Source organism: Heptranchias perlo, chromosome 6 (assembly GCF_035084215.1).
Source record: "Heptranchias perlo isolate sHepPer1 chromosome 6, sHepPer1.hap1, whole genome shotgun sequence".
Lineage (NCBI taxonomy): Eukaryota > Metazoa > Chordata > Chondrichthyes > Hexanchiformes > Hexanchidae > Heptranchias > Heptranchias perlo.
This window is the reverse complement of record NC_090330.1, coordinates 57,600,678-57,614,680: the sequence shown is the minus strand read 5'-3', so window position 1 is coordinate 57,614,680 and position 14,003 is coordinate 57,600,678. Positions and strand designations below refer to the sequence as shown.

Below are 14,003 nucleotides of genomic sequence, written 5' to 3'. Positions count from 1 at the left end.
ACATGAGTGCTGACAAGTGACTTTGCTTCTGGAGCAGGGACAAGGTGTCATGATATCCTAAAGGACATTCTTGATTATTGTGCCAGCAATTGCTCATTTGCTTCTATGATTCAGCTAGTTGTTCATCTGACAACTCACTTACTTTTGCTGGCGTAGTGAGGTAATTAAACTTCTGACGCTGCTAGGGGGTCCTTGGGGTTACGGAGACCCCACTTACAGCCACAGGCACCTTCTTTCACATGCTGCATATGATGGTTTATTCCCTGCCACTCCAACAATGGCATTCCTCCGTCCTCTAATTTAGGACAGCAGCATGTTGACATCAACCTCTGAAAAGTTTGATGCTCACCGTTTCCCTTCAGTTGCAGTAGCCACTTCATTCCCTTTTGCAAAAGCCTACTGTCCCCTTTAACTGCATGCTGCATTTTAAATTACAATGTTGTGCTCTTGCTTCCTGCTGGTGGGATTCATGCCCTTGTCTTGCCAGGATTATGGAAAATAGGTGACCCTGGGATTTCTGATTGGATCAACCTCTTCAGATTTTGGCAGACATACATCCCACTGCATTGCATTTACGCCACTGTATCAGTGACCCAGCAATTTCTGGGCCAGAGTCTCTTTTCTAATTTCAATTCCATTCTTTTTAAAAAGCTCAATTTTGAAAGCAAACATTTTTTTTGAGAGAAACAGACGGAAGGGGAGGGTAGGAAAGGCAGAGGAAAAGGGAAATAGTTGAGGGTGAAGGGCCTCTGGTCGTTTTCCATCCCTCCTTGGAGGCTGTAGAGTGGATGGGGGATTAAAGGTGAGGTGAGTGACAGCAGAGCAAGTTGGAGGGGAGGATCAGGGGTTGAACAGATAGTTCAAAGGGGAACAGGTTGGGGTAGTAATGGCATTGAGTGGGGGTAGTGAGGGGTGGTAAGAAGGAAAGGGGGTAGTGGGAAGGCAAAATAGTAGCGCATGCAATGGCAATGAGGGGGTGGGGATGACACATGAGTTACAGCATCACCGACCTTGCGAACCAAATAATGTAGGACTCAAAGGATAAGGAAATACAGCAGAAAAAAACCAATAAAGCATGTGATGGAAATATTGTGTCACAGGCGTCACCGTGACAGAAAAAAACATGACAGTTACAGGAATTAAATATTACACAACAGGAGGTGGATGAAGATACAAGACTTTTGATATATAGATAAATAGACTGAATTAATGTTATACTAGGCATGTGTGTGTGGCATAAATATGTCTAGTGATTTCCCCAATAGGACTGTTTCCCTTACTCAAAGGTTTCCAATGAAAGACGAACAGCATTAATAATCATATGTAAAATTGATTTTAAATTAACAGAATATACTTTTCTTAAAGATATGTACATTAACATTATTCACACAAAAAAGGAAGGTAATTATAAGTTCACTTTCAGACGTTTTGAACAACTTAAATTATTCATTTTTGAAAAAAAATGTGCGTACAATTTTTTAGTAGTTGCAGACACACTCAATTTCAATTAATTAACTTGATGTCGCAAGTCAATTAATTTACTATGTACTACATATGCTAATCTCAAGAGATCCACATTATTTCAGATTTCTTGACAAGTGCATTGACAGCATAAAGCTGCACTGTCAGGTGTATCCACCTTGGCTCTAGCATACGTCTTAACTGTATGCTTTGAATCATTCTGCAATTCATCAATGTGGGAATTAAGCAGCTTCTCCAACTCTCTAGCTCGTTCTTCTTCTTCTTCAAGGAAATGCTCTGTTACTGAAGAAGTTTCTGACATCTCTGTGGGAGTCTAAACATTGTAAGAGTAGTAAGTCACTTCAATGACACTAACAACAATTCATTATTTAACATAACAACATTGATAGTTTAGCTGAACTATAGTGATCCTATTGAATAATTGGCCTGTTCTCATTATTTGAAAATCCTATATTTCTTTATCTTAGCAATAGTAATAATTTCACAATCTAATTACATAATTTATATTCATGCAGGATACTGGTTCAATACTGCTTCTTTGTTCTGGACATGGAGAATTTGAGAGAAATATGTTAAACACAGTGAGGTAAATTTTCATCTTCACTGCCTGGGCAGTAATTGGTGGAGCAAATCTCCTGCCTGTTGTACAATCTGCTGGATTTTCAATGAAAATCAGGAGGGTTCTACAACAGGCGGGTGATCCATTCTTCCATATTATTGGCCAAGTAGTGAAGACTAAAATTTACCACAGGAAATCCTCCTAATGAGGCAGGTCCAACCTGCATCTAGTCCACCAGACCCACTGCCTGCTCTTTTGTCCCCATCCCCATTAAACTGCTGACCACCCAGCTTCCTTTTCTGGTCCCCATGCTAGTGGACGTAGTAAATGGTCCTCTCTCATTAGGTACTGTCCCTCTCAATTTTAAAACTGCAGTCATTATCCCATTCCTGAAAAAACCTACCCCTTTGACCCCTTTGTCCTTGCAAACTAGTGCTCTATCTCCTCGCCAAAGTTCTTGAACGTGTTGTCGCTTCCCAAATCCATGCTCTTCTTTCCCTCAACTCTCTATTTGAATCTCTCAAATCAGATTTCCATCCCTACCACAGCACTGAAATGGCCCTAATCAAAGTCAAAATCCCTTCCTAACAGCACTGTGGGAGAACCGTCACCACACGGACTGCAGCGGTTCAAGAAGGCGGCTCACCACCACCTTCTCGAGGGCAATTAGGGATGGGCAATAAATGCTGGCCTCGCCAGCGACGCCCACATCCCGTGAACGAATAAAAAAAAAAAAATCCTCTGTGACTGTGGTGCATTATTCCCCCTCGACCTCTTTGCAGCCTTTGACATGGTCGACCACACCATCCTCCTCAAACGCTTTTCATCCACTGTCTGGCACTGCATGATTGCCCTCGCTTGGTTCCACTCTTATCTATCCAATCCTAGCCGAAGCATTTCCACTTCTGGACTGTTACTTCTGGAATCCCCAATAATGTAACTTTGGCCCCCTCCTTTCATCTATCTACTGCCCCTTGGTGACATCATCTGCAGACATGGGGTCAGTTTCTACTTGTTCGTTGATGACATCCAGCTGTACCTTTCCACCACCTCAGTCGACCCCTCCACTGCCTCTGTGTTGTCAGATTGCTTGTCCAAGATCCAGTCTTGGATGAGCAGCAATTTCCTCCAGTGAAACATTGGGAAGACTAAAGCCATCATCTTCGGCCCCCTCTGCAAACTCCGTACTCTCACCACCAATTCCTTTCCCCTCCCTGGCCATTGTCTCAGGCTGAACCAGACAGTTCGCAATCTCGGCCTTCCTATTTGATCATGCAATTTCGTTAGTGGTAACAAAAAAAAAATCACTAATCATGACACAACTGCAATAAATATCTATTTATACCTCTCAAGCAACAAATATATTATTTAACCAGTTAAAATGTCAAATGTTTGTAACCTCCAGACTCAATTACTCTAATGCCTGCCTGGCTGGTCTCCCATCATCCAACCTCTAAATTTCAACTCATCCAAAACTTGGCTGCCCATATCCTATCCTGCGCCAAGTCCCACTCACCCATCACTTCTGTCCTTGCTGACCTACATTGGTTCCCGGTCCTCCAATTACAAAGGTGACCACACTTCAAAAAGTACTTCATTAGCTGTAAAGCGCTTTGGGACATCCTGAGGTCGTGGAAGGTGCTATATAAATGCAAGTCTTTCTTTTCTTTATTCATGGCCTCACTCTCCCTATTTCTATAACTTTCTCCAGCACCATCACCCCTCCCAATTCTCCAACCTCTTGTGTATCCTCCCTCTCTTCATTTTTCCATTAGTGGTCATGCTTTCAGCCACCTCGGCCCCACGCTCTGGAATTTCCTCCCTAAATGCCTCCACCTCCCTCTCCTTCTTTAAGACCTACCTTAATACTCACCTCTCTGACCAAGCCTTTGGTTACCACTAATATCATCTTCTTTGGCTTGACATCTATTTTTTCCTTATACCTTTGTGAAGCACCATGGGACATTTTTCTAAGTTAAAGGTGCTACATAAATGCAAGTTTATGTTGTTAATCCAACTATGGAGTTCACAGTTTTTGAAAACGACTTAACGTCAACTGAGAAAATTCCAACCTCACAACAGTACCTTGTAAGTGCTGGTAACTTCTGTAATGGAAGGACGAAAGCGCATATTTGGTGCAGGACAACATCCCTCAAACATGCAAAGGAGGTGCCAAGCTTGGCATTTTGTCGCTGACAGTGAACTCTGTCTAAATGAATTGGAGGACCTGCTAGGAGATCCAGAAGCAGTTGCACAACGCAAAGAACGGCAGAAAGGGAAGTCTTGAATATTACTGTAAAGTAGCAGCACAAGACACATATGAATATGAATTAAAGTAGTAGTTTTTAAAAGTATATGCAAAAGACAATGCATTGATATGGAGAAATGTTAGCAGTTATATACCATATAAGGTATTAGAAGTGAAAATATTAGGGTTATACAAATTATATTATATATTCCATGGTGGGAAAGAATGTACTTCAGGAATGAATTTCCATGGGTCAAATCACTGTGTCTCAATCTGCATTGTTCCTATGTTTATGGGCAAAAACTTTCAAATAATAATAGAGCAACACCTGGAACAGGTGGTGGATCTCACAACATTATCAATTCTCTCCATAGGAGGAAGCTATTGCAGATTTGTTCAGGAAGGAGAGCTTAGAAGGTTCTTGGAGATTGATAAGGAAGCACAAGGCTACGAGTATGTATCATAATAATAATATATTCTATGATTTTCAAGATATATTACATTACTTTGTTCATTCAGGCTGATTGTGCACAAGCACATAATATTGCATGTAATAACAATAAAATACCCAACTATATGTGAGCTTGTGTGCTTATAACGCCCATTTGTTCTCTTCACACAGCGAGGAGTGTACCACCAGCCATCTCTGTATTGCAGCTTCTCTCTTTCTCTTGTTTTCTTATTGTATTTCTCTTCTTCTGGTTCATGTTTTTCAGCCAAAATCAAGGGTGAGACAGGAGGGACTCAAGCCACAGGCTCCTGCTGCAAATCATAAGCCAGCCAGCTCAGATATTCCTGCCATTGTAGGAGAAGTAGGAGGCTGGGACTGAGAGGGCACCAATGAGAGGCACAGTGATCTTAAAAAGTAGGAAGGTTCTGAGATTTGTTTTCAGTGAGATGTTTTTATCACTGGCAGGATATGTGCAGAATGATTTTGGACAACATAAGAGAATGTTTGCATGAAGGAGTAGGAGAGTGATCTCCAAATGGGAGTGTTGGTAGTTGTGGGGGAGAGTTACATGTCAGCCAGCAACTGAATTGAGTTTCTTGCCAAAGGGAGATTGTGATACCAAGACTCATTTGGCAGCGGACTCAAGATATTGGCCAGTTGAACGTCTCCTTTATGAGCTGAGCCCACAGCTAGTGCAACTTATTTAGTGCTTCACGAGAGAAGCGCAGCCTTCTCAAACATTTTTAAGGGGTTGCGATGAAGCAGCCCTGCCCAGATCTGCAGACAGGGAAACGCGACTATCTACTGGTAGGGATGGAGGCCACCAAAGATGCATGTTCAGCGTGGCATCTATGTTGGTCCTCCTGATCCTCCTCCCTTTTCTCCTCACAGCAGAGTAACAGGGAGAGGCTGAAGGGAAACATCATGGTGTCCGAGGTCCAGTCTGCAAGATTAAACTTAAAAAAGACTTAAAACTTGAAAGAAAATTTAAAAGTTTATTAAAAAATTGATTAAAAACTTAAATGCAGCTCTGAGGAAGGGGCTCAGCAACACATGCAGCTTGCTCTGGGTCCCTTGTGGCCTTCAGCACTGAAGCACTTGTGGCCTGGCAGAAGCAGGCCTCAATGATTCATTCTCTGAGGTGTTCTTCTCAGCAGGCAGAATCCAGGAGGAAAGTGTAGCCCTGAATATACAGCAGAGGATCTTCTATAAACCTTTTTTCTATTAATCATTTTATTTAGCAAAAGGCAACCCTTGATAAAAATTATAACCAAGTTGGAACAGAGCAAACTGCAGTATTTAGACTGATGGTAGAATTTAAATTACTTAGACTTTTTTGTAGTCCTTTGGGTAATTGCTTACTGCTATGTTAGATTATGCTTTCAATAGCATTAAGTTTGGGATCTGCATATAATCAATCCCATTGAGATTTACGACCTGCCAATATTACAACATAAAACAATTGAATTAGGACTTGGCAAAAAATGTATGTGCAGGGCAATTCAATCTATGGAACACAGTCACATACTCAGCTAATTTGACAGAGTGGGTTTTCATCAATATGCCTGTTTTATTTGTAGCAGAAGTCAATTTGTCCTTCTGTCCCTCTGTGCTTTCTCTGTAGTTTGCCCTATCAGTTTTTTACACCTCCTTTGGAACCACTTGTTTTATTAGTAAAACACTGGGTATAGCATTGATACAGATGAATACTAGGAGTTTATTTTTCAGGGAGCAAGGAAGCAGGATTGATCATTGCTTTTACTGTACATAGTTGAAGAATTATAGAAAATCAAAATGCATCACTGTCTCCAAAATCATGCTCAACAGATTAGCATGGTAGATGATGAATCACAATTAGGAACTTTTGGCCAGAGGTTCTGCAATTAGTCTTCATGAATATTATTGATACTTTGCTTTTCTGTGTGCTTCAGTCAAATAATCTACTTCTCCTACATTATCTTCAATAGTAATTTGTGTGTAAGCCATTTTTATGAGTAAGAACGCAAAAAGATTGTTTATTCATAGATATGCTCAGAAAACAATACTGATCTTTTGCGGACATACTGTCAAGCCTTAAGTAGAGACCAAAACATCTAGAAGAACCGCAATCTAGATGCCTGGATCAATATGGTGCTGCCAGAAAGGTCTTCACCATACTGCCCCCAGTTTGATCTTCAATAGAGTAGAAGGTAACTGTGGTGGAGATAGCATAGAACATCTTTTGACTCCAATTTAGGAACAATCTGTCCACTTGGAAGCAGTTTGGCTGTGTGCTACTCGGTCTGGAGCAACATACCGCTACCTGGAATTTTCTGCCCAAGCTAAAAGTAGAAATTTTCCTGGCTCCCAGACGCACCTGATTGCCTGCTAGCCTGGTCAGACAACACACCTGTAAAGGAACCTTCCTGAATTTCCTTCCATTTAAATTAATGGAAGAATAATTGGGCAGGATCCTTTACCTTTGTGTGCTCTGGCCCTGATTTTCGGATATTTGCTGCAACCAGGCGATTCTCATGCTCATGTTTCAACCCTTTCATGGCCTCACACCTTCCTATCTCTAACCTCCTCCAGCCCTACAATTTCTAGATAACTCTCCATTCCTCCAATCCTGGTTTGTTGTGCATCCCCACTTCCCTTCTCCCCACCACTGGCAGCTTTGCCTTCAGCTATATTGGCTCCACCTTGTGGAATTCCCTCCCTAAACCCTCAGCCTCTCCATCTCCGTCTCCTCCTTTAAGCACCTCCTTAAACCCACCTCTTTGACCAAGCGTTTGGTCATCCCTCCTAATATCTCCTTATAGAATCATAGAAGTTACAACATGGTAACAGGCCCTTCGGCCCAACATGTCCATGTCGCCCAGTTTATACCACTAAGCTAGTCTCAATTGCCTGCACTTGGCCCATATCCCTCTATACCCATCTTACCCATGTAACTGTCCAAATGCTTTTTAAAAGACAAAATTGTACCCGCCTCTACTACTGCCTCTGGCAGCTCGTTCCAGACACTCACCACCCTTTGAGTGAAAAAGTTGCCCCTCTGGACCCTTTTGTATCTCTCCCCTCTCACCTTAAATCTATGTCCCCTCGTTATAGACTCCCCTACCTTTGGGAAAAGATTTTGACTATCTACCTTATCTATGCCCCTCATTATTTTATAGACTTCTATAAGATCACCCCTTAACCTCCTACTCTCCAGGGAAAAAAGTCCCAGTCTATCTAACCTCTCCCTATAAGTCAAACCATCAAGTCCCGGTAGCATCCTAGTAAATCTTTTCTGCACTCTTTCTAGTTTAATAATATCCTTTCTATAATAGGGTGACCAGAACTGTACACAGTATTCCAAGTGTGGCCTTACTAATGTCTTGTACAACTTCAACAAGACATCCCAACTCAATGTTCTGACCAATGAAACCAAGCATGTCGAATGCCTTCTTCACCACCCTATCCACCTGTGACTCCACTTTCAAGGAGCTATGAACCTGTACTCCTAGATCTCTTTGTTCTATAACTCTCCCCAACGCCCTACCATTAACGGAGTAGGTCCTGGCCCGATTCGATCGACCAAAATGCATCACCTCACATTTATCTAAATTAAACTCCATCTGCCATTCATCGGCTCACTGGCCCAATTTATCAAGATCCCGTTGCAATCCTAGATAACCTTCTTCACTGTCCACAATGCCACCAATCTTGGTGTCATCTGCAAACTTACTAACCATGCATCCTAAATTCTCATCCAAATCATTAATATAAATAACAAATAACAGCGGACCCAGCACCGATCCCTGAGGCACACCGCTGGACACAGGCCTCCAGTTTGAAAAACAACCCTCTACAACCACCCTCTGTCTTCTGTCGTCAAGCCAATTTTGTATCCAATTGGCTACCTCACCTTGGATCCCGTGAGATTTAACCTTATGTAACAACCTACCATGCGGTACCTTGTCAAAGGCTTTGCTGAAGTCCATGTAGACCACGTCTACTGCACAGCCCTCATCTATCTTCTTGGTTACCCCTTCAAAAAACTCAATCAAATTCGTGAGACATGATTTTCCTCTCACAAAACCATGCTGACTGTTCCTAATCAGTCCCTGCCTCTCCAAATGCCCGTAGATCCTGTCTCTCAGAATACCCTCTAACAACTTACCCACTACAGATGTCAGGCTCACCGGTCTGTAGTTCCCAGGCTTTTCCCTGCCTCCCTTCTTAAACAAAGGCACAACATTTGCTACCCTCCAATCTTCAGGCACCTCACCTGTAGTTGTCGATGATTCAAATATCTCTACGAGGGGACCCGCAATTTCCTCCCTAACCTCCCATAACGTCCTGGGATACATTTCATCAGGTCCCGGAGATTTATCTACCTTGATGCGCGTTAAGACTTCCAGCACCTCCCTCTCTGTAATATGTACACTCCTCAAGACATCACTATTTATTTCCCCAAGTTCCCTAACATCCATGCCTTTCTCAACCGTAAATACCGATGTGAAATATTCATTCAGGATCTCACCCATCTCTTGTGGTTCCGCACATAGATGACCTTGTTGATCCTTAAGAGGCCCTACTCTCTCCCTAGTTACTCTTTTGCCCTTTATGTATTTGTAGAAGCTCTTTGGATTCTCCTTTGCCTTATCTGCCAAAGCAATCTCATGTCCCCTTTTTGCCCTCCTGATTTCTCTCTTAACTATACTCCGGCAATCTCTATACTCTTCAAGGGATCCACTTGATCCCAGCTGCCTATGCATGTCATATGCCTCCTTCTTCTTTTTGACTAGGGCCTCAATCGCCCGAGTCATCCAAGGTTCCCTACTTCTAGCAGCCTTGCCCTTCACTTTATAAGGAATGTGCTTACCCTGAACCCTGGTTAACACACTTTTGAAAGCCTCCCACTTACCAGACATCCCTTTGCCTGCCAACAGACTCTCCCAATCAACTTCTGAAAGTTCCTGTCTAATACCATCAAAATTGGCCTTTCCCTAATTTAGAATTTTAACTTTTGGGCCAGACCTATCATTCTCCATAGCTATCTTAAAACTAATGGAATTATGATCACTGGTCCCAAAGTGATCCCTCACTAACACTTCTGTCACCTGCCCTTCCTTATTTCCCAAGAGGAGGTCAAGTTTTGCCCCCTCTCTAGTCGGGCCATCCACATACTGAATGAGAAATTCCTCCTGAATATACTCAACAAATTTCTCTCCATCCAAGCCCCTAATGCTATGGCTGTCCCAGTCAATGTTGGGAAAGTTAAAGTCCCCTACTATTACCACCCTATTTTTCTTGCAGCTGTCTGTAATCTCCTTACATATTTGCTCCTCAATTTCCCGTTGACTATTTGGGGGTCTGTAGTACAATCCTATCAAAGTGATCTCTCCCTTCTTATTTTTCAGTTCTACCCATATAGATTCAGTGGGCAAACCCTCGGCTATATCCCCTCTCACTACTGCCGTGATGTTCTCCCTAATCAAGAACGCAACTCCTCCTCCTCTCTTATCTCCTGCTCTATCTTTCCTATAACATTCTTTGGCTTAGTGTCAATTTTTGTCTTAATATGCCTCTGTGAAGCGCCTTGAGAAGTTTTTCTACATTATAGGAGCTATATGAATGCAAGTTGTTGGCGGTGTTGTTGTGAAAAAAAGCATTTCAGTACATTTGATCGGTCAGTCTGTCATGATAAATAGTGGAATTACTTTTATGAGAGCAGAATTTTCTGTTAATAGATAATCTGTGGAGGTATCAATAAGAAACCAAACAGATCTGAAGGTTGATCGGAAGGGTCACTCGGGAGGGGGAACAAGATAGTTTACTTGCAGAGCTGAAACTGGGTGAGGCACAGAGCACAAGAGTTAGAGAACAAAATTGTGGAGATGGAGCCTAGGGTTGCTGAGCAGAGGCTTAGGAGATATCAGTTCCTAGCTCTTGAGCCTACAGATATGGATCTCAAGCTATGAATATAAGGATGCTAGCAGAGCATCAGACACATATGGAGACATTGCACAGCCTCTCAGGATGTCCGCCAGTTGGCCAAGATTGCAGTGAAGACTAATGCCATCCTGTGTGGCATCAAAGAGGGATTCTCATCAGTGCCTTGTATCCTGAAGAGAGTGGCAGCTCCAGGAACATCTGTGTATGTCTACCTGCATGCTGAGGCCTGGGAGAATACATACAAACTGGACAACAGGTTTCCTTCCCTTAGTGAACCAATTGAGTTTTTATGACAATCCGACAGCTTCATATTTACTTTTACTGATACCAGACTTTATTTCCCAATTTTTAAAAGAAAAAACTGATTTCAAATTCTCAAACTGCCATGATGGGATTTGAACTCATATTCTCTGGATCATTAGTCCAGGCCTCTGGATTACTAGATCAGTAACATAACCACTACACTACTGTACCCCATGACTATTATCTATTATGTCAGCATTTATCTTTCTGTCGCCCTTTGATATTTCTATTAGAAGGCTTTTCTGGAGACTGAAATTGAGGGATAAAACATGTTACCATAATTTGAGAAATGTTGCTTGATGCATATTCAATGCGACTTCTGGTTCTAATATATGCCTCCTTTGCGGTAGTGATGGTCCTACAAAGTGGTGTCATGAACCGTAGGAGAAGAGGTGGTCCTTGTCAGCTAACCTCCATCTTGCCCCTTGCCCATAACTTTGAAATAGAGCAGGAATGCAAGACTGCTGAAGTATAAAAGCATCATGACAGCTCCCAGGATAATGGGTATTCACATGTAGGAATCTGTGCCGATGATCGCATCTTAACATCATGTTCAGGGAATGAAAAACCGTTCATATTATGTAATTCTGAGTTTCACATTTGGGGCACAAAATGCCACATAAGTGCAATCATGACTCTTAATTCCATTGGAAATCCTACAACTCTGTAAAAGCTGATTGCTCTCTTATTCATCTGCCCAGGAACACTGTCAAACTGTTTAAACTGTGCAGTCCTGGCAAGGATGGTATTTGTAATATGCCTGATGCAAGTATGGACTATTAATTTGCTGATCTGGCAGAAGTCTCCAGTAGCTTTCTGGAATGAGCCTGTAGCATAAAAGGTCAATACTGTTGTGACCTTCTGTGCCACTATGAGAGCAGATGTGCAGCTGACCTCATCTGAAAATCTTGCTGCAACAGCAAACAGAGCTCATCTAAATTTCATGGATGAAGTGCAGCCTCCTGAGACAACTCCTGAGGGAGGTTTAGGAAGTAGGGCCTGGATTGATACATCCTTTCTTTTGGTGCTGCTAGATAAGCATGGCTTACCACACAGTCTCCTGCTGCTATCTCCTCCTCATCTTCCTCCAACATGTAAATCACATATAATGGAATGCCCATAGAAAACCTTACTTTTCAGCCTTCAGTGTTGTGTCATCTAATTCCCCAATGAAAAACTTTCTCAATGGGGAAGGGAAATTGTAGCTGAAAGCCCCAGATGTAGAAAGCAACAATAATTTTTGAAATCAATGCAGTCGAAGCAAAGAAATGACCAAAATTCTGTCAGCTCAATCAAAAGTACTGCATTTTACCTTTAGGAAACCGTGATCATCTTGTCTTGGGAAGAACGCCTGCAGGTGGGAAAGCAGAAATGACGGAAGTTATGATGATGTCATCATTCCTAAATCCTTTATTTGCATGGCTACGCTGTTAAGCGAGCAGTTGCTTCTTCAGCCTGCCTCAATTCTGCTGGAATTTATGATGGAGTGCAAATGGGGCAGAAAACCAGTGGATCTAAGGCTCGCCCCAAATTCCAGCTCACTCCCTCAAGTGTTGTCCTCCCTCCCCATACCCAGGAATTTCAGACCCGTTGTCTTTTACTGCTACCATTAGCCAGCACCTGGATGATGGTCTTAAACATTTCTTTGAAGGATGAAGTAGCTCATCCAATTCTGTTCGAAACTTCATGGGACAATCTAAGTTTTAATATTAAATTTCAATCCTGAATCCTTGAGTTAAGAATGGCGACATGCAGTCACTGAAGTGTCCACAACATTGCTTGAAGTTGTAACTGGCGGGTGTCCAGGTCATTTCCGCACTGTTCAATTTTTCTACAAGAAGCTCTCATGTCGGGCCATACAATTTTGCCTAGATAAAGTAATGATACATCACTATGTATTGTGCACTCTTCACCTCCACCTTCAAAGTTTCTACAAGATAAATTAACTGCATCTTTATCTGGTATTTGGAATTTATATAAATAAATTATTTCCCTCTGTGTGACAGAACAATAACCGATCCCAAGAGTTCAAGAAGGCTGGAAACATAAGTAATAAAAACTTGCTTTTCATCAGCTATGCAAATGATCTAATTTTTTTGATGGGCTGTCTGGAGGTAGAACATACATGGTACTATAAGAAAATACATTTTGTCAGGGGAAGAGTGTTTTAAGAACAGGAATATGTATGACAAAGTTGCACACCTTAGGTGGGATTAGAAAAAGGGTGATGCAATTCGAAAATACACAGGGTGTTTATAATAATTCTCAACTGTTGTTGGATGAGGAAAGATCTTGATTTGATCACAGGCTGGTTAAAACCAAAGAGAGACATATTGTGGCTATAAGCACAGAAAATTTGTGCCACACAGTTCCTTAAGTAGCCTCAGAACATTGCTGCAGGAGCTTCTCAGGACAGTGTTCTCAGCCCAACCATCTTCAGCTGCTTCATTAATGATCTGATCATAAAGTCAGAAGATGTGCTGTTTGCTAATTACATAGTTCTTCTGATAATGAAGCAGCCCATGCCAACCTACAGCAGGATCTGGATAGCATCCAGACTTGGGATGACAAGTGGTAGGTAACATTTGCCAGGCAATGACCATCTCCAATAAGAAAAAGTCCAATCATCTCCCTTGACTTCAACGGTGTCACTATTGCCAAGTCCGCACCATCAACATCTTGGGGGACATCACTGACCAGAAGCTTCACCTGACCAACCACATGAACCAGAGCAGTGAGAGGCTGGGTACTCTACAAGAAGTGGCTCATATCCTGATCTTTCAAAGCCTCTCCACCATCTATAAGGCACAAGTTAGGAGTGTGATGGAATACTCCAAATTCCAAAATACGCAGGATGTTTGTAATAATTGAAACAACACTCAAGAAGCTCAAACAGCACAGAGTAGTCCGCTTGATCTGTGCCCTTGCCTTTGGACTCAATATACAATCCCTCCACTACTGGGGCACAATATAGTATCTGCAGGATGCACTTCAACAACTTACCAAGCTTACTTCGCCAGCATCTCCCAGCCTTG

At 42.2% G+C, this 14,003-nt stretch overlaps 1 protein-coding gene across 1 annotated transcript in view; it reads right to left on the bottom strand.

Annotated features, from left to right (window-relative positions):
* Positions 1–1,582: 1,582 nt before the first annotated feature.
* Positions 1,583–14,003, bottom strand: part of LOC137323191 (deuterosome assembly protein 1-like) — a 127,637-nt gene continuing 115,216 nt past the window's right edge. Inside the window, exon 13 of the mRNA XM_067986700.1 lies at positions 1,583–1,795. Within this exon, the coding sequence (XP_067842801.1) occupies positions 1,583–1,795 (213 nt within the window). The remainder of the gene's footprint in view (positions 1,796–14,003) is intronic.